This window comes from Callithrix jacchus, chromosome 22 (assembly GCF_049354715.1).
Source record: "Callithrix jacchus isolate 240 chromosome 22, calJac240_pri, whole genome shotgun sequence".
Taxonomy (NCBI): domain Eukaryota; kingdom Metazoa; phylum Chordata; class Mammalia; order Primates; family Cebidae; genus Callithrix; species Callithrix jacchus.
The window spans coordinates 33,829,134-33,848,820 of record NC_133523.1 but is presented as its reverse complement, the minus strand read 5'-3'; the positions used below and the strand labels follow the sequence as shown (position 1 = coordinate 33,848,820).

Genomic DNA, 19,687 nt, shown 5'->3' with positions numbered 1-19,687 from the left:
GTTTTACTCTTAGTGCCCAGGCTGGAACGCAGTGGTACCATCTCGGCTCACTTCAACATCCACTTTCCGGGTTCAAGCGTTTCTCCTGCCTCAGCCTCCTGAGCAGCAGGGATTCCAGGTGCCAGCCACCACGTCTGGCTGCTTCTTTGTATTTTTAGTAGAGATGATGTTTCACCATGTTGGCCAGGGTGGTCCCGAACTCCTGACCTCAGGTGATTTGCCTGCCTTGGTCTCCCAAAGTGCAGGGATTACAGGCATGAGCCACCGCGCCCGGCCTTGGCCTTCTGATTTTTAATAGGTCTAGTCCTGAATCCAGACTGCTTTCCCTTCGCATCCAGTATCTGTCTATAATGCCTTAGGGCACCGGGCTCTGGCCTACCTCTTCCACCTTCCATCATCCTCCCCTCCCCTCCCTCACGCCTGTTCTATCCAGCCTGGCTCTGTCTTTTCCTTGAACCTAACCCGGCTTGTTCCAGCCTCAAGGCCTTTGTACTCCATTGCCTGTAACTGGACACTGGTCCCCCAGGTCTCTGTGTGGCTACTGCCTCTTCATTCTTCATTTTAGAGCTCAGATGTCACCCTCCTCAGAGAGACATCCCCTGACCACCTGTGCTAAAGCCGCCCCATCAACTTACGTCACCCTGTTGGTGTACTTCGCCTGGTTCATTTACTTCTCAGTAACTTAATCTCATGGCAAGTGCTCTCTAAACCTTCCCTAGCTCTGCCTCTCCCACTGGAATACTAGCTCTGTGAATGCAGGAATCCAGCTCGTCTGAGTTAACTATTATCACCGGCGCCAGTGCCTGGCACGTAGCAGGGCCTCAGTAAGTTTTGCTGAATCAATGAATTCTTTCAAGAGAGCTCTTTTCAAAACCCGCTGGTGCTTGTCAGAGGCAGTTAAGGTTATAACAACACTTGTTCAAAGAGACCTTTCAGGCCACACTTCCTTCACAGTGTAGAGGTTTAAATCACCTTATCCGCCACCGACTTCTAAGGACCAATTCAAAGAACCCAACCCCAGCTGCTCAATGCCAACACTCTCTCGCGCCTTAGCAGAGCGGCTTCTTCCCCACACTTGCTTCCTTTCTTCTCCCTCCTTCTCGGGCACCTACTTTACGGCAACTCAACTACAAAAGCTTTGGGGGAGGCTCTTGTTCAATCTCCAAAGAGGCAGGGGTGAGGGGGGCGTCTTCCCTGAGTCTAAAACGGCCACCAGGTCACCCAAACCAACCCCCACCCTCTCAGGCCTGGCCTCTCCCTGGGCTTTGGCCACGGAACTTTCCACCGCCAGGAGGAGGCTGGTCAATTCACTTCGTCACCCCCTTCCTGCCACAGGAAGGGCCAATGCCACACCTTCTTGGTCAATACCTTCCTTCACCCGAAGGAAACTCTCCTGACCCTCGCTCCTCCGCCCGTCTCCGCTCTCGAGAGCTCCCAAACCTCAACTCAAGGCTCAATCTGCCAGGGCTGGCTCCACCACACCCCCTGAACTCCATCAAGTCGCCCCTAGTTTCCTCCCCCAATTCTCCCTGCTCGGATCCCCGTTGGCCCCCTAGCTCCTGCCCCCTGCGACCCGCCTCCAGTCTCCCCGACCCTCACCGTGGATGCCGCGTTCTCCGTCGGCCGCCAGGACCCCGGAGAGGAGCAGCGATGCCAGCAGGGCAAGGAGCGCCCGGCCCCGCCTCGGCCCACACAGCTGCACCATGGCCTGCTCCGCCGAGACGGTCAGGCGACGCCGCCAGGCGCCAGCCGTTGGGGTCTCGCGATCAGGTGCCGGAAGCCCCTCGCCGCGCACGCGCACTGGAGCGCCTCGCCTTCAGGTGCGGGCGCTCTGGGAGGGTCCGCCAGGTGCCGAAGTTCCCGGAAGCCGCCTTTCCGGACCTTCCGTGAGGGGGACACCCGACCTTCTCCGCGCGCGATGCCTGGCTCTGCTCCTCACTCGCGCCTTCGCCACCTGCGACACTCAACGCCCCTCCGCGCGTCCAGAGCCCCGCCACACCTCCCAAGGCTCGGGGGTCGCCAGAGCCAATGGCGGACGCCTGGAAGCGGCTCCCGAATGTGGCCTAGCAGGCAGGAGGCGGGGCGCACCTGGCGAGGCGGGGCGTGCAGGGCGCAGGCGCAGAGGGCATGCACCTGCGCGGCCGCTCCCACAACCCTGGCGCACCTGGGCCCGCCCCTGGCGCCGGGGAAGAGGCGGGGCTTGCGCGAGCCTCGCCCCCAACAGAGCCTTGCCGGGCCCGCTGCGCGCCCGCTGAGCACCTGCCACCCTGCCGTGGGCTGGGTGACGACGTCCGAGGAGGGCCTTCGCTCTTGGACTGGCCTCAGGATGGGAGGAGGGGGCGGCAGACACGGGTTTCTTGGAAGCCTGTGGTTTTCTGCCGGCCTCGCTTCTGCTTTCCTGTGAATTCCTTCGTGAATTCGGAGTTCACTGGACTCCTGCTCCGGGGCTAAATGCTGGGGATCCAGCGGTGGCCATGCCAGACTGGTCCCTGAGTCACCAAACAGGATAGTGGAAGCTTCGCGCAAAGTGATGAAAGCTGTGATGGGGGAAGAGCCACGCTGAGGGATCAGAGGCTGGGACGCTGGAGGTGCAGGGCATGATGGGAGTCCAGACACCTTTACCATCCAGCGTGAGAAAGGGCCAAGGAGGGCTTCCTGGAGGAGTTGATAGGCCCATGTAAAAATAACAGCGCCGGGCCCTGGCTCCAAGGTTCCCAGGACAGATAGGGAAACAAATACTTAGCAACGGGCAGCAAAAGACTTGAGAGGAAGGAAGCCCCTGGGGAATACCAGAGGAGACACCTGACCAAGCCTGGAAGTCAAAGAGGGCTTCTTGGAAGAGGAGTTATGTGAGCAGACTCTAGAAAGGAGAATTAAGTGGTACAGGCACACGAGTAGAGGATAGCCAACAAGGCAATCCAAACAAATGCATTATTATTGAAAACACTTGCCCAGTGCAGTGGCACGTGCCTGTAGTCCCAGCTACTCCAGGCTGAGGCTGGAGGATCGCTTGAGCCCAGGAGTTCTGGGCTGTAGTGCGCCATGCCAATCAGGTGTCTGCACTAAGTTCAGCATAAATATGGTGACCTCCCGGGAGCCAGGGACCACCAGGTTGCCTAAGGAGGGGTGAACCGGCCCAGGTCAGAAACTGAGCAGGTCAAAACTCCTGTGCTGATCAGTAGTGGGATTCCACCTGTGAATAGCCACGGCACTCCAGCCTGAGCAATATAGTGAGACCCCATCTCTAAAATAAATAAATAAAAGACTTTTATTATTATTATTTTTGTTTGTTTTTGAGACTGAATTTTGCTCTTGTTGCCCAGGTTGGAGTGCAATGGCACGATCTCGGCTCACTGCAGCCTTGACCTCCTGGGCTCGAGGGATCCTCCCACCTCAGCCTCCCAAGTAGCTGGGACTACAGATGTGAGCCACCACATCCAGCTAATTTTTAAATTTTTTTATAGGTGTCTTGCTATGTTGCCCAGGCTGGTCTCAAACTCCTGGCTTCAAGACATCCTTTGAATTGGGTGGTGAAGGAAGGGCTCTGGGAGGGGTGGCTTGATAATGAACCCTGAAGGATGCTAAAGGCCAAGGGACAAACATCCCAAGCATCAGGAACAGCAAACGCAGAGGTCTTCAGGCAGGAAAGAACAGTGTGTACAGGAGCCAGGACCACACCCACTCTTCAGCCTCCCTCCTAGCACAATAATACGTGAAGAGCCTTAACAGAGTCGTCAAAATGGTGTTTACCTTACACAGTGGAAGTTTAAGCTTGCAGTGAGGTCATGGACTCAAGGTGGAGTCTGAATGCGAGGCCAAAGGTGTCTCCCAGCACCTGAATCCCCCACTGCCACTCAGGCCCACCAAACCCAGGCCCGAGCATGAAGACAGAGAAGAATGTGTTGAACCGTTGAGGCTTGAAAGAAGGCAGAGGCCTCTTTATTTCATTTTATTATTTATTATTTTTCTTGAGACAGAGTTTCACTCTTGTTGCCCAGGCTAGAGTGCACTGGCGTGATCTCCACCCACTACAACATCTGTCTCCCCGGTTCAAACAATTCTCCTGCCTCAGCATCCCGAGTAGCTGGGATTACAGGCATGCACCACCAGGCCTGGCTAATTTTTGTATTTTTAGTAGAGACGGGGTTTCTTGATGTTGGTCAGGCTGGTCTCGAACTCCCGACCTCAGGTGATCCTCCCGCCTTGGTCTCCCAAAGTATTGGGATTACAGGCATGAGCCACCACACCTGGCTAGAAAATTATTTTCACTAATAGTCACGTAAGAATCATTGTTATAGTTCTTTTTTTGGTCTTTTGGTGGGAGGGAGCCTGCTTTGTAGTTTTAAAACAATTAACAATTGATCAAATAAACTTCAATTTTAGATATTACTCAAATCCAGTGTGAATGAAAATTTGCACTTGCTGGCTGGGTACAGTGGCCTATGCCTATAATCCCAGCAGTTCGGGAGGCTTGTAAATCATTCGAGGCCAGGAGTTCAAGACCAGCCTGGGCAACATAGCTAAACCCCTGTTCTACCAAAAATAGAAAAAATTGGCTGAGCTTGGTGGCCCATGCCTGTCCTAGCCATTTGGGAGGCTGAGGTGGGAGGATCGTTTGAGCCTGGGAGGTGGAGGCTACAGTGAGCTGGATTGTGCCACTGCACTCCAACCTGGGTGACAGAGTGAGACTCCATCTCAAAAAAAAGAAAATTTGCAGCCAGGTACAGTGGCTCATGCCTGTAATCCCAGCACTTTGGGAGATTATGGCAGGCAGATCACGAGGTCAGGAGATCAAGACTCTCCTGGCCAACATGGTGAAACCCCCTCTCTACTAAAAATACAAAAAATTAGTTGGATGTGATGGCACGTGCCTGGAATCCCAGCTACTCTGGAGGCTGAGGCAAGAGAATCCCTTGAACTGAGGAAGCAGAGGTTGCAGTGAGCTGAGATTGCGCCACCGCACTCCAGCCTGGCGACAGAGTGAGACTCCATCTCAAAAAAAGAAAATTTGCCCTTGCCAAATAAAAATATTACACCTCAAAGTTTATACTATTTGTTTTTTGTTTTTGTTTTTGTTTTGTATTTTAGTAGAGATGGGGTTTCACCATGTTGGCCAGAATGGTCTTGATCTCCTGACCTCCTGACCCGCCCACCTCAGCCTTCCGAAGTGCTGGGATTATAGGGGTGAGCCACTGCACCTGGCTTTTTGTATGTGTGTGTGTGTGGCACAGTGTCACACTTTGTTGCCCAGGCTGCTCTCCAGCTCCTGGGCTTCAGTGATTCTCCTATTACAGGTGTGAGCCACTGCACCCAGCCATTTTGAACTTTAAACACAAAAACTCGAAAGGAATATGTAGAGTGACAGAACAGTTTCTTCATGTTTATAATCATTGTGCTACTATATTTATTTCTAATCTATTATTAAAATGCAAGTACATGGCTGGGTATAGTGGCTCACACCTGTAATCTCAGCACTTTGGGAGGCTGAGGTGGTTCAGGAGATGAAGCCCATCCTGGCCAACATGGCGAAACCCCATCTCTACTAAAATACCAAAAAAAAAAAAAAAATTAGCTGGGCATGGTGGTGCACGCCTGTAGTCCCAGCTACTCGGGAGGCTGAGGCAGGGGAATTGCTGAAACCCAGGAGGTGGAAGTTGCAGTGAGCCGAGATCGCCCCACTGCACTCCAGTCTGGTGATAGTGAAACTCTGTCTCAAAAAAAAAAAAAAAATTAGCTGGGTATGGTGGTACACACCTGTAGTCTTAGCTACTCAGGAGGCTGAGACAGGAGAATCTCTTGAACCTGGGAGGCAGAGATTACAGTATGCTGAGATCGTGTTACTGCACTCCAGCCTGGGCAACAAATTGAGACTTCATCTCAAAAAAATAAAAAAAGAAAGAAAAATATTTATATATATAAAATGTTAGAAAGTGGCAAGTGTTATGTATAAAACAGAACTGGGTGAGAGGCGTGAGAGTTGCACTGTGAGATAGCACGGTCAGGGAAGAACTCACTGAATGGGGCATTGGAGGGCGTGAAGGAGTGAGCTCTGCCGACATTCTAGGGAAGCGCTTTCCTGGCAGAGGAACTTCCAGTGAAAGGTGCTGAAATAGGACTGTCCCTGGCACAGCTGGGACTGCTAAACCAAGGAATTTGGCCTTTAGGATGAGGTCTATGGGGAGCTATGGATATGTGTTTTTTGTTTATTTTATTTTATTTTTTTTGAGACAGGGTCTTGCTCTGTCACCCAGGCTGGAGTGCAGTGCTGTGATCTCAGCTCACTTCAGCCTCCACCTCCCGGGTTCAAGCAATTCTCCCACCTCAGCCTCCCAAGTAGCTGGGATGACAAGGGTGCACAACCATGCTTGGCTAAATTTTTTTTTTTTTTGCATTTTTAGTAGAGATGTGATTTCGCTGCATTGGCCAGGATGGTCTTGAACTCCTGACCTCACATGATACCCATCTGCCTTAGCCTCCCAAAGTGCTGGGATTACAGGTATGAGCCACGGCACCCGGCCTGTTTTAAATTTTTAAATAAAATAGCTTTATTGAGATATAACTCACATACCATACAACTCACCCTTTTATTTTTTTATTTGTATTATTTATTTATGTATTTATTTGTTTTGGGGACAGATTCTCATTCTGTCGCCCAGGCTGGAGTGCAGTGGCACAATCTCAGCTCACTGCAACCTCTGCCTTTCAGGTTCAAGCGGTTCTCCTGCCTTAGCCTCCCGAGTAGCTGGGACTACAGGCACACACCAGCACACCCCGCTAATTTTTGTATTTTTGGTACATACAGGGTTTTGCAGTGTTGGCCGGGCTGGTCATGAACTCCTGACCTTAAGTGATCCACCTGCCTTGGCCTCCCAAAGTGCTGAGATTACAGGCATAAACCACTGCTCCCAGCCCCAATGCACCTTTTTTTTTTTAATTTGAGACGGAGTTTCACTCTTGTTACCCAGGCTGGAGTGCAATGGCGTGATCTCGGCTCACCGCAACCTCCGCCTCCTGGGTTCAGGCAATTCTCCTGCTGCAGCCTCCTGAGTAGCCGGGATTACAGGCACACGCCACCAAGCCCAGCTAATTTTTTGTATTTTTAGTAGAGATGGGGTTTCACCATGTTGACCAGGATGGTCTCGATCTCTTGACCTCACAATCCACCCGCCTCGGCCTCCCAAAGTGCTGGGATTACAGGCATGAGCCACTGCACCTGGCCACAACTCACCTTTTTGAAGTGTCCAGTTTGGCCAGGTGTGGTTGCTCATCCCAGCACCTTATGAGTTATACGATTTGCCATTTTTTTCTCCCATTCTATGGGTCGTCTCTTCACTTTCTTGATGATGTTCTTTGAAACTCAAAAGTTTTACATTTTGGCTGGTTGGTGGGTTGAGGTGGCTCACACCTATAATCCCAGCACCTTGGGAGGCAGAGCCCAGGAACTGGCGAACAGCCTAGGCAACACAGGGAGACCCTGTCTCTACAATTTTTTTTTTTTTTGGAGACAGAGTCTCACTCTGTCCCCAGGCTGGAGTGCAGCAACCTGATCTTGGCTCACTGCAACCTTCACCTCCTGGGTTCAACCACCAAGTATCTTGCCTAGCCTCTCCAGTGGCTAGAATTATAGGCACGCACCACCATGCCTGGCTAATTTTTTTTTTTTTTTTAATTTTTAGTAGAGACAGGGTTTCACCATGTTGGCCAGGCTGGCCTTGAACTCCTGACCTCATAATTCACTTGCCTAGGCCTCCCAAAGTGCTGGGGGATTACAGGCATGAGCCACTTCGCCCAGCCACGTTTAAATTTTAAAGTATAGGCCAGGCACAGCGGCTCACACCTGTAATCCCAGCACTTTGGGAGGCCGAGGTGGGCTGATCACCTGAGGTTTGGAGTTCAAGACCAGCCTGACCAACATGGAGAAACCCCGTCTCTACTAAAAATACAAAATTAGCTGGATGTGGTGGCACATGTCTGTAATCCCAGCTACGCTGGGGGCTGAGGCAGGAGAATCGCTTGAACCCGGGAGGCAGAGCTTGCAGTAAGCCCAGATCCTGCCACTGCATTCTAACCTGGGCGACAAGAGTGAAACTCCATCTGAAAAAAACAAACAAACAAATTTTAAAGTGTAATTCTTGCTGCTCATAATTAGCAGTGGGAAGCCTGTTTTGAGGTAAGGGACTTCCCTGGCCACCCTGGCTAAAATTGCAACCACACCCTCACTCCATTTCTCCTTTTCTGCTTTATATTTCTCTAAAGCAGTCATAATAAACAGTATAATACTGTACTTACCGTGTTTCTCATCTGTTCCGGCCGCAACTGTCAACTCCGTGGGACTGGGCTTGTCTGTTTTGTTCCCTGCTCTATTCCTGGGGCCTAGAGCAGTGGCTGGTACAGAATGAATACTTAATAGATATCTGTTGAATAGGGCCGGGCAAGGTGGCTCACACCCGTAATCCCAGCACTTTGGGAGGCCAAGGCGTGGTGGAGCACCTGAGCTCAGAAGTTCGAGACCAGCCTGGCCAACATGGCGAAACGCTTTCTCTACTAAAAATACAAAAATTAGCCCGGCGTGGCGCATCCCTGTGATCCCAGCTACTCCGGAGGCTGAGGGAGGAGAATCGTTTGAACGCGGGGACGTTGCAGGGAGCAGAGATCGCGCCACTGTACTCCAGCCTGGGCGAGAGAGAGCGACTCCGACTCAAAAAACAAAAACAAAAAAGATATTCGTTGAATGGAATGAGTGAATGAACAAACGGATGGATGGATGAGTGAATGAATGAACGAAGCAACAAATGGCGCTCGACCTTCCACAGCGACGGCGGCTAAGCCGCTCCCGCACCGCCCCCCGCGGCCGCCAGAGGGAGCAGACAGGCCGGGTCCCGAGTGTCTGTCCCGGCCCCCCGCCCCTCTGCCCCCCACCCAGGATCCAGGCCCGGGGACCCCCCCCGGGACCCGCCTGGGGCTCTGGGACTCCGCGCATACGTGAACCCGGCACGACTGCAGGCTTCAAGCCGGCGCAGCGGCCTGCCCTCGCGCAGCACAGGGAAACTGAGGCCCGGGGCGGGGCCGACCTCCCGCCGAGCCCCCGCCCTCTTCCCCCGCCGGCCAGCCACGCCCCGGCCCGTAAGAAGTACCCGGGGGGCGAGGCGAAGGCGCACAGAGCGGGGCCGGGCCGAGGCCAGCAGCGCGATGGCAGCTCAGCGGCTGGGCAAGCGCGTGCTGAGCAAGCTGCAGTCTCCGTCGCGGGCCCGCGGGCCGGGGGGCAGTCCCGGGGGGCTGCAGAAGCGGCACGCGCGCGTCACCGTCAAGTATGACCGGCGGGAGCTGCAGCGGCGGCTGGACGTGGAGAAGTGGATCGACGGGCGCCTGGAGGAGCTTTACCGCGGCATGGTGAGCCCGGGGCGGGGTGGTCTGGGACAGACCGAACAGGGCGCGGAGTCCCCACGCCGTTGGGGTCTCGGTGCACGCTCGCTGGTGCACAGGCAGCCTGGTCCGCACAAGGGGACGAGTGCCCCAGCGCCGGGCACTCACTGGTCTGGCCGTCCGTGCCCCACAGCATTGAGCTCGTGGACACACAGAGAGAAACACACAAACTCCTGGGTCTCCAGAGATGTGTCCAAATGCCTGGGGAGGGCCGGGAATTAAGGGGAGAGAAGAGGCTAAATTGAGCTGAAACCACCACCTCTGGAGAAAGAGTGGGGGAAGGGGGATGTCGTAAAGCCAAACATAGACTTGGTGACAGAGGAGATACAGCCACACAGAGACCCAGGCAAAGGAAGCAACAGCAGACACAGCCGTGCATAGTGAAGGAAGCTATAGCCACTCACAGCCCAGAAGCAACAGCCATGCACAAACTCACAAGGTCACAAGTGCGTGGGGCTGGAGGGGGGTCACCCACAGATCAGCATATGCTACAGCCACAGCCACCCATAGACACAGCGGCGTGGCCACAGCTGTAGGCAGATGCAGCAAACTCCACTCAAACACAAAATGACTGGGGTTACAGCCCTCCGTTCCCTCCTAAAGGAAAAACTATGACCACCTACAAACACAGGCCAGACCCACAGCCACTCACAGACAGAAGACAGCAGAAACCGACCCAGCACAGTGGCTCACGCCTGTAACCTCAGCACTTTGTGAGGCCAAGGCAGGAGGACTGCTTGACATCAGGAGTTCAAGAGCAGCCTGGGCAATATGGTGAAAACCTGTCTACCAAAAATATAACAACCTAGCCGGATGTGGTGTCACGCACTTGTAATCTCTGCTCCTCGGGAGACTGAGATGGGAAGATTGCTTGAGCCCAGGAGGCCAAGGTTGCACCACTGCACTCCTGCCTGGGCAAGAGAGTGAGACCCCGTCTCAAAAACAAACAAAACCCAACAGAATTTATAACTACACTCAGACATAAAACTGTAAACTATAGGCACAGGTGGACATACAATGTAGAACCCACCGCTGCCCACAGGCACACAGGAGCTGAAGCCACAGCTGGATGTGTTGACAGACACAGCTACTCGGTCACTTGAGTCTCTGCTCGAATCATACTTTCAGTGACTTTTTTTTTCTTTTCCTTTTTTTTTTGAGACAGTCTCACTCTGTGGCTCTGTCACCCAGGCCAGAGTGTAGTGACATGATCTCGGCTCACTGCAACCTCTGCCTGCAGGGTTCAAGCAATTCTCCTGCCTCAGCCTCCGAGTAGCTGGGATTATGGACACGCGCCACCATGCTCAGCTAATTTTTTGTATTTTCAGTAGAGACAGCGTTTCACCATGTTGGCCAGGCTGGTCTCAAACTCCTGACCTTGTGATCCACCTGCCGTGGCCTTCCAAAGTGCTGGGATTACAGGCATGAGCCACCTCACCCGGCCCCTCTTTTTTCTTTTCCTTAGAGATGCAGTGGCTCAAGCCTGTAATCCCCACATTTTGGGAGGCTGAGGTGGGCAGATCACTTGAGGTCAGGATTTCAAGACCAGCCTGGCCAACATGGTGAAACCCCATCGCTACTAAAAATACAAAAATTAGCCCAGCATGTTGGTGGGTGCTTGTAATCCCAGCTACTTGGGAGGCTGAAGCAGGAGAATCGCTTGAACCTGGGAGGTGGAGGTTGCAGTGAGCCAAGATCATGCCACTGCACTCTAGCCTGGGCGATAGAACGAGACTCAGTCTCATAAAAAAAAAAAAAAAGAGATGGGACCTCACTATGTTGCCCAGGCTGGTCTTGAACTCCTGAGCTCAAGTGATTCTCTCTTCCCGGCCTCCCAGACTGTCGGGATTATTTATAAGCCTGAGCCACTGCAGCGGCCTTCTGTGACTTGTGAACCTACAGTGTACACAGGATCCAGGAGTCGTCCTTTCCTTTTTTTTTTTTTTTTGAGACGGAGTTTCGCTCTTGTTACCCAGGCTGGAGTGCAATGGCCCGATCTCGCCTCACCGCAACCTCCGCCCCCTGGGTTCAGGCAATTCTCCTGCCTCAGCCTCCTGAGTAGCTGGGACTACAGGCACACGCCACCATGCCCAGCTAATTTTTGTATTTTTAGTAGAGACGGGGTTTCACCATGTTGACCAGGATGGTCTCGATCTCCTGACCTCGTGATCCACCTGCCTCGGCCTCCCAAAGTGCTGGGATTACAGGCGTGAGCCATGGAGTCGTCCTTTTCACAGTGCAACAATGGTGGAAGGCATGGCCCTTCTCCCACAGGGACACGCAGTCCCTCTGTTCTCAGGCTCACAACTGGGCCCACACGGGTGAACAAGTGTGGTCGCTAGTGGCAGGTGGCATCTCTGAGGTCTTTCTTGGTTGGGGGATCCTACAGCCGGCTGAGGACACATGATGATGCGTCACATACCCAAGCCAGAGGCTCACACCTCACACCGGCAGGACCATAGCTCCCTATACGAAGCTACCACACGCTGCTGGGTCCCTCTGCATCCTCAGCCAGCCCCGGGCCCTTGGCATCAGGCAGTGGCCCTGGCAGAGACTCACACACCTGTGTCCTTGCTGAAGCAGCTTCACCACACATGAACCAGGACCCTCCAGCCCTGAAGCCGACAGCGGACTTTGGGTTGGGGAGGAAAGGATTCCTAACCTCTTGCTGCCTCAACAGCTGGGGACAGCTGGGTTGTGTTCCCGGCAGGGGCACTGAGCCGGCCTGTGCTTGGACCGCTGCCTGCAGAGGCCACACTAAGCACCCACTCTTAGCAGCCGAGTTGAGCTTCTGACTCATCCCACCCCCCCCCACCTTGGGTGGCCTCGGTGGTCTTCCCTCTGGTCTTACCAGACTGCATTTTGGCCCCTGAGGGGCTGGCCCAACCACTCCCCTCCCTTCCTGTCCCCTGGGGGAAGGGGCCGCCCCAGCTGGCTGCTGTTTGCCAGCCTCTCCTCCCCCGCACCTAGCGCTAAGTAAGACTTTTCCTTGAAAGGGCAGAAGCCAGCCCCTCTCCTGAATCCCAGAATCTGACATTCCAGGGCTCCACCAGGCCTGTTTTCCTCTGTGGGAACCAGAGCCAAGGCGAGAGCCCCGTGCCAGCCCCGAGGCTCCCGGGGCCCAAGGGCCCAGGCTTGGGGCTGGTACAGGGCCCCGGGGCTCCATCAGCCCATCTGCCACCCCTCCCCCCCCCAGATGTCCCGCCTTGGCAGTGCTGTCCCTGACTGCCACATTAATGCTCCAGAACTCGCCAGCTGGGCCCTGGGGCTGGTGGGGCAGAGCCCTGGACAAAGGCATGGGAGGGAGGGAAGGGGACCCCAAGCACCTCTCTCTCCCTGACCCTAGGAGGCAGACATGCCCGATGAGGTCAACATTGATGAGTTGCTGGAGTTAGAGAGTGAAGAGGAGAGAAGACGGAAGATCCAGGTAGGTGGGGTGGGGAGAGTCCCCAAGCCCCCCACTTTGCACATCCCATGTTTACCGAGTGCTCACTGGATGCCGGGTGCTGGCACGGCGGCCTTACACACATCCACCCACTGATTTCATCCTCACAGAACCCTCCGAAGCAGGCACTAGCGTGAGCGCCATTTTCCAGATGAGGCAAATGAGGCCCAGAGAGGTTGACTCCCTCGCCCAGCATCACACAGCTCAGAAGGAGCAGAGCTGGGCAGCGAACCCAGGCAGTTTGGCAGCCATGTCCCTGCTTATGGCTTACACCTTTTTAGAGGAGGGAAGTGCCGTGTGACCTCCTGGCCCTCTCGTGTGACCACTGGATCCAGTGACTCAGCCCTTCCCTGAGTCGCTCCGCATGCCCCTCAGGCTCTGTTCCTGTCTGGAAGCTTGGTGGGCAGTCCACCCTGGAGTCTGACTTCCATTTGTCTTGCTGCTGGAAATTTTTGGGGAAGTGAAGGGGCTGGAGGGGAGGAGGTGTTAGTCATTTCATTTATTTATTTATTTATTTTTGGTTGGGGGTTTTAGGGACTCCTGAAGTCCTGTAGGAGCCCCATCGAGGTGAGTTTTCTCTCCCCTATTACCAGCCCTTTTCTAGCCCCAACTACTCTGATGGGGGAGGGGAACGGAGCTGGCCATGCCTGGGACAGGCAGAAGGATCTCTGGGGAACCCCCGGTATCCCCCGCCACAGCTCTTTCTGGTCTCCAGGGGTGTCTTTTGTCCTCCTCCTCCTCCTCCTCTCTCTCCCTCTCCCCCATCTGCTGAGGGGGCTCCATTCTGTCCTCCCCCATCTGCCTGGTTTCTGCCTGTCCTATGCCTGTCCTTCCGCCACCAGCCTTCAGGCTCAGTCTCCTTCTGTCCCTCTCCCGTTACTGCCTCCATCACCCCGGGCTCCCTTCTCTACCTCTGGGGGCCCCTCCATCCTCCCAGGCTCTGAAGCTGAGCTGCCCAACCCCTCCCACTTCCTCCCCTGCTTTAAAAGGGAAAAATATTCATGTTTTTCCAGCTAGCTCTGGACAGCCTGAGGGACAAATGTCATTGTGTGTCTGTCTGCCCTGGATCTATCTCTGGGGGCCTCTGCGTCTTTCTCTGTCCCTATGTCTCTCGCAGTCTCTATCTCTACAAGTCTCTCTGTTTTCTTTCTGTGTCTGTTTCCCCCCTCCCCCACTCCCTATCTGTCTCCTTGGCTCTCTCTCTTCCTAGCTCTTTCTTTCTTTCTTTTTTGTTTTTTTGAGACAGAGTCTCGCTCTTTCACCCAGGCTGGAGTGCAATGGCATTAACTCGGTTCACTGCAACCTCTGCTTCCTGGGTTCAAGAGATTCCCCGCCTCAGCCTCCCGAGTAGCTGGGATTACAGGCACCGGCCACCAAGCCCAGCTAATTTTTGTATTTTTAGTAGAGACGGGGTTTCGCTGTATTGGTCAGGATGGTTTCAAACTCCTGACCTCAGGTGATCCACCCACCTCAGCCTCCCAAAGTGCTGGGATCACAGGCATGAGCCATCTTGCCTGGCTGACTTTTTTTTAAAATTTGAAACAGAGTCTCGCTCTGTCACCCAGGCTATAGTGCAGTGGTGCAATCACGGCTCAGTGCAACCGCCGAGTCCTGGGTTCAAGCGATTCTCCTGCTTCAGACTCTGCAGTAGCTGGGTTTACAGGCACATGCCACCATGCCCAGCTAATTTTTTGTATTTTTGGTGGAGACAGTTCACTATGTTAGCCAGGATGGTCTCAATCTTCTGACCTTGTGATCCGTCTACCTCGGCCTCCCCAAGTGCTGGGATTATGGGCATGAGCCACAGCACCTGGCCTCCTGGCTCTTTCTCCATCTCTGTCTCTTTCTCCTGCTTCACTTTTCTCTATGTCTATAGCCTCCACACCTAACTCCCCCCACCCCACAATCAGAGAACAGGAGGAGGCACCCAGGTCAGGGACTGGGCTGGACAGGGGCAGGGGGCGCCCCCGCCGCTCCCATGTTCTCAGCTTCCCCACCCTGTCCGCAGGACTTCATCCAGGAGCTGCTGGCAAAGCTTCACGGCCTCCACAGGCAGCCCGGCCTCCACCAGCCCAGCCCCTCCCATGATGGCAGCCTCAGCCCCCTCCAGGACCCGGCCCGGACTGCTCACCCCTGACCGTCTCCCACTCTCCCTGCCCTGCTCCCTGGACGCCACCCCAGCTTGTGTATAAGTTGTATTTAATGGTTCTGTAACAATAACACTGTGTGGCTGTTTTTCCTCCCTGGGGTTACCATGGGCTTCCCCGAGCTCCGCCCCCAGCCTCCCTCTCTCCTCCCATGGCCTCTGCCCTCATCCCTGTCCCAGCACCGCAGCTGGGCCAGCCAGATGGAGAATCACTCCTCCTGGGCCAGAGAGCATGAGAAGCCGCCCTGCTGACCCCACAGCCTTGGGACTTACATCCTAGACCCCGCCTACCCTTGAACTCTCCACCCCGCCCCCATCCCTAGTCCCAGCCAGCAGGGCCCCTATATGCGGGCTCCTGCAGGAATCTGGGTCAAGGGGCATGCTCATGACCGAAGGTGGCCAGTATCCACTCAGTACAGGTGATCACACAGCAAAACAAATCATTCAGCCACTCCATGAACTCTGTGCTGTGCTTACAATGGCCCTTGGTACTGAGGCTACAAAGATGAGAGGAAGATGGTCTCTGGCATCAAGGTGCTCACACACTATGCGGGGAGAAGGGTCCGAGTGTGAGGATCAGAGGAAGGTGTGCTGAATGGCCCAAGATACCTGGGAGCCTGGCAGTGGGGAGGGAGTCATACACTCTGGGGGTGGTGAAGAAATCTGGGAGGGCTTCCTGAAGGAAGTGACATTAAGGTAGGCTTTGAAGGATGCATAGGAGTTGTATAAAATGGATACACCGCTCTGAGGACTCTGAACTTATGGGTGGAGGGATTGATATTGGGGCAGAGACAGGGAAAATACCAAATGTTGCCAGGGCCGTCCACCAGTCAGGAAGGACAATGGCCCCCAGAGCTGGGTCAGGGAAGCTCCCCTATTGAACCAGGGTTAACCTTTCATGCTGGGGCATGGAGAGGCCTGGAGGGTACCAAGGGAGCAGCTGGGCCATCAGAAGTGGGTAATGGCTTTTAAAACATTTTTATTTTATGTTTTTTAATTTTATTATTTTTTTTAAAAAATTATTTATTTTGAGACAGGGTCTCATTCTGTCACCGAGGCTGGAGTCCAGTGGTGCAATCTCGGCTCACTGCAGCCTTGACCTCCTCAGGCTCAGGTGATCCTCCCAGCTCAGGCTTCCAAGTAGCTGGGACTACAGGCATGCACCACCATGCCTGGCTTTTTTTTTTTTTTTTTAAAGAAACGGGATCTTGCTGTGCTGCCCCAGGCTGGTCTTGAAATCTTGAGCTCACATGATCAGCCTTCTCTCAGCCTCCCAAAGTGCTGTGATTACACGGGTGAGCCACTGTGCCTAAGCTAATTTTATTTTAGAGACAGCCTCACTCCACCATCCAGGCTAGAGTGCAGTGGCACAATCACAGCTCACTGCAACCTTGACCTCCTGGGCTCAAGCAATCTTCCCAACTTGGCATCCTAAAGTGCTGGGATTACAGGTGTGAGCCTCCATGCCTGGCTAATTTTTTTTTAAATTATTATTATTTTTTTTTTTGAGACGGAGTTTCGCTCTTGTTACCCAGGCTGGAGTGCAATGGCGCGATCTCGACTCACCACAACCTCCGCCTCCTGGGTTCAGGCAATTCTCCTGCCTCAGCCTCCCGAGTAGCTGGGATTACAGGCACGCGCCACCATGCCCAGCTAATTTTTTGTATTTTTAGTAGAGATGGGGTTTCACCATGTTGACCAGGATGGTCTTGATCTCTTGACCTCGTGATCCCCTCGCCTTGGCCTCCCAAAGTGCTGGGATTACAGGCTTGAGCCACTGTGCCCAGCTTAATTTTTTTTTTGAGACAGAGTCTCACTCTGTCACCAGGCACCAAGCTGGATGGAGTGCAGTGGTGCAATCTCCACTCACTGCAACCTCCACCTCCCAGGTTCAAGCAATTCTCCTGCCCCAGCCTCCCGAGTAGCTGGGACTACAGTCATGTGCCACCACACCCAGCTTTTTATATTTTTTAGTAGAGACTAAAAATACAAAACATGGTTTCACCATGTTGGCCAGGATGGTCTCGATCTCTTGACCTCGTGTTCCACCCACCTTGGCCTCCCAAAGTGCTGGGATTACTGGCGTGAGCCACCGCGCCCGGCCTAATTGTGTACTTTTTTGTGGAGATGAGATCTCCTTATCGCTAAGGTCCAGACCAGTCTTGAACTTCTGAGCTCAAGCAGTCCTCCCACCTTGGCCTTTACCATGCCCAGCTCTCTATTTCAACATTTTTTGTTTTTGAGACCAGAGTCTCGCTCTGTCCTCCAGACTGGAGTGCAGTGGTGCAATCCCAGCTCACTGCAACCTCAACCTCCCAAATTCAAGTGATTCTCCTGCCTCAACCTCTCAAGTAGCTGGGATTACAGACATGCCACTATGCCTGGTACTTTTTGTATTTTTAGTAGAGATGGAGTTTCACCATGTTGGCCAGGCTGATCTTAAACTCCTGACCTCAAGTGATCTGCCCACCTTGGCCTCCCAAAGTGCTGGGTTTACAGGCGTGAGCCACCAGGTCTGACCTATATTTCAACATTTTAATAGTTCTGCTTGGACCAGTGGTCCCAGGTGTGTCTAATCAGGAGCTGGGGTGGGGCTGTGGCCGTGCTTGGGACCAGGGTGGGGTCAGAGCTGGGCTATCTCACCAAGGAGAAAGAAGTTGAGACCCCAGGGCCCTGTCCCCACCTGTGCCACCCAGCGGCCCCTCCACGATCAGGCATCCATCCCTGGGGGTCTGAGCTCCAGTCTGGGAGGAAGAGAAGAGGCCCCTGAGGAGGAGCAGCCAGGGGCACCCTGGCCTGTGCAGCCCTCCAGGTGCCCGCGCTGTCTCTGTGGCTTCCAGGGCCCCCTGCTCCACACTTACCGAGAACGAGCAGGTCCCTCCTGACACCCCAGCTCCTGGTCCCAGAACATTCCACGTGGGCCTGCAGAACCCTCTGTCCCTCTCATGGAAACTGGTTTTGGTTCCTCGTCCTGGTGGAGGCGGTATGTGCTCAAAACCCAGGTTCTAAAGTCTGGCATGTGCCATGTGTTAGGCCTCAGTATCCTCATCTGGAGAATGGGTACCTCACAGAACTGAGGCCCAGTGGGATGTCACTTGTCCTAAGTCACATGTCTGGGAAATGGTGGCACTGGGCTTCAGTCCCAGACATTATGACTCCAGAGCCCAACTATTTAACTCCTGCACTACAGAGTCCCTTTAAACCACAGCAACGATGGCTATTGTTCTGAGATGGGAAAAGATTGGCTACTTCATACTAAGGTGTTAATGATTGCTCACAATCCTTGGAGATAAGTAATGTAGAGCTCAATACAATTAACTGAGAACAGTGCCACAGTGAAGGATGGGGAGGCCCAGTGGTGACTCAGGCCCATAATCCAGTCAAGGTCAGAGGATTGTTTGAGCCCAGGTCGCTGCATTCAGCCTGGGCAACAGAGCAGTGTCTCAAAAAAACAAAAAAAAAAAAAAAAGGAAAACAATTGGGGAAAAATAGACCAAGCACAGTGGCTCACGCCTGGAATCCCAGCACTTTGGGAGGCCGAGGCAGGCGGATCACCTGATATCAGGAATTAGAAACCACCCTGCCAACATGCAATACCCTGGCCAATAAAATACAAAAATTAGCTGGGCATGGTGGTGGGTGCCTGTAATCCCAGCTACTCAAGAGGCTGAGGCAGGAGAATCACTTGAATCCAGAAGGTGGAGGTTGCAGTGAGCTGAGATTGCACCACTGCCCTCCAGCCTGGGCTGGGAGACTCTGTCTCAAATTAAAAAAAAAAAAAAAAAAAAGGCTGGGTGTGGTGGCTCACGCCTGTAATCCCAGCACTTTGGGAGGCAAAGGTGGGCGGATCACCTGAGGTCAGGAGTTCGAGACTAGCCTGACAAACATGGAGAAACCCCCATCTCTACTAAAAATACAAAATTAGCCGGGCGTGATGGCGCATGCCTGTAATCCCAGTTACTCGGGAGGCTGAGGCAGGAGATTCACTTGAACCTGGGAGGTGGAGATTATGGTGAGCCAAGATCCTGCCATTGCACTCCAGCCTGGGCAACAAGAGCAAAACTCTGTCTCAAAAAAAAAAAAAAAAAAAATAGCTGGGCATGGTGGCACATGCCTGTAATTCCAGCTACTCGGGAGATGAGTCGGGAGAATGCCTTGAACCCGGGAGGCAGAGATTGCCGAGATCCCGCCATTGCACTCCAGCCTGGGCGACAAGAGCGGAACTCTGCCTAAAAAAAAAAAAAAAAAAAAGCCCCAAAAGACACAGTGTACTTGACCCTCCATGCCCCACCCGGCTGCAGTCACACTCTCCTCTCCACCCATCTGGCTCTTGGCTTCCCGCCATCTGTGGTCCGTTTCCCACTCAGCAGCCAGACGATGCCTTTTCTCACTCTTACCCTAACCTCCTTTCCACCCTGTTCCCTCTTCCCCTTTTTTCTAAAGGTCACCATTTCAAAAAGAAAATCAATTTCTTAGTATTACTGTGATATTTTTTTCTGCAAATACAAACAGGCAGGAGCTCTAATCGCCCCTTTCATACTAACAAGGCAGACATTCCAAACATTACTCTTTGCTTTTTTTTTTTTAGAAACAGAGTCTCACTCTGTCACCCTGGCTGGAATGCAATGGTGCAATCATAGCTCACTGCAGCCTGCACTCAACAAGCCACCTGC

General features: G+C 53.6%; 2 protein-coding genes across 13 annotated transcripts in view; one reads left to right on the top strand and one right to left on the bottom strand.

Moving 5' to 3' along the window:
- Positions 1-8,829, bottom strand: part of SPINT2 (serine peptidase inhibitor, Kunitz type 2) — a 37,987-nt gene extending 29,158 nt beyond the window's left edge. For 10 of the 12 annotated variants that reach the window (XM_078359261.1, XM_078359262.1, XM_078359263.1 and 7 more), the window contains exon 1: positions 1,600-2,090. In XM_078359261.1, coding sequence (XP_078215387.1) covers positions 1,600-1,705 — 106 coding nt within the window. In that variant the 5' untranslated portion in view covers positions 1,706-2,090. Of the gene's footprint in view, positions 1-1,599; positions 2,091-8,289 lie in introns of those variants that run through there. The other 2 variants (XM_078359258.1, XM_078359259.1) reach the window with 1 other exon arrangement.
- Positions 8,830-9,154: 325 nt separating this feature from the next.
- On the top strand, positions 9,155-15,088 carry PPP1R14A (protein phosphatase 1 regulatory inhibitor subunit 14A). Its single transcript, XM_078359273.1, has 4 exons — positions 9,155-9,390; positions 12,770-12,850; positions 13,403-13,435; positions 14,877-15,088. Exons 1-4 carry the CDS (start codon positions 9,190-9,192, stop codon positions 15,003-15,005), a joined length of 444 nt encoding a protein of 147 aa, XP_078215399.1. The 5' UTR covers positions 9,155-9,189; the 3' UTR covers positions 15,006-15,088.
- The last annotated feature ends 4,599 nt before the right edge of the window (positions 15,089-19,687 follow it).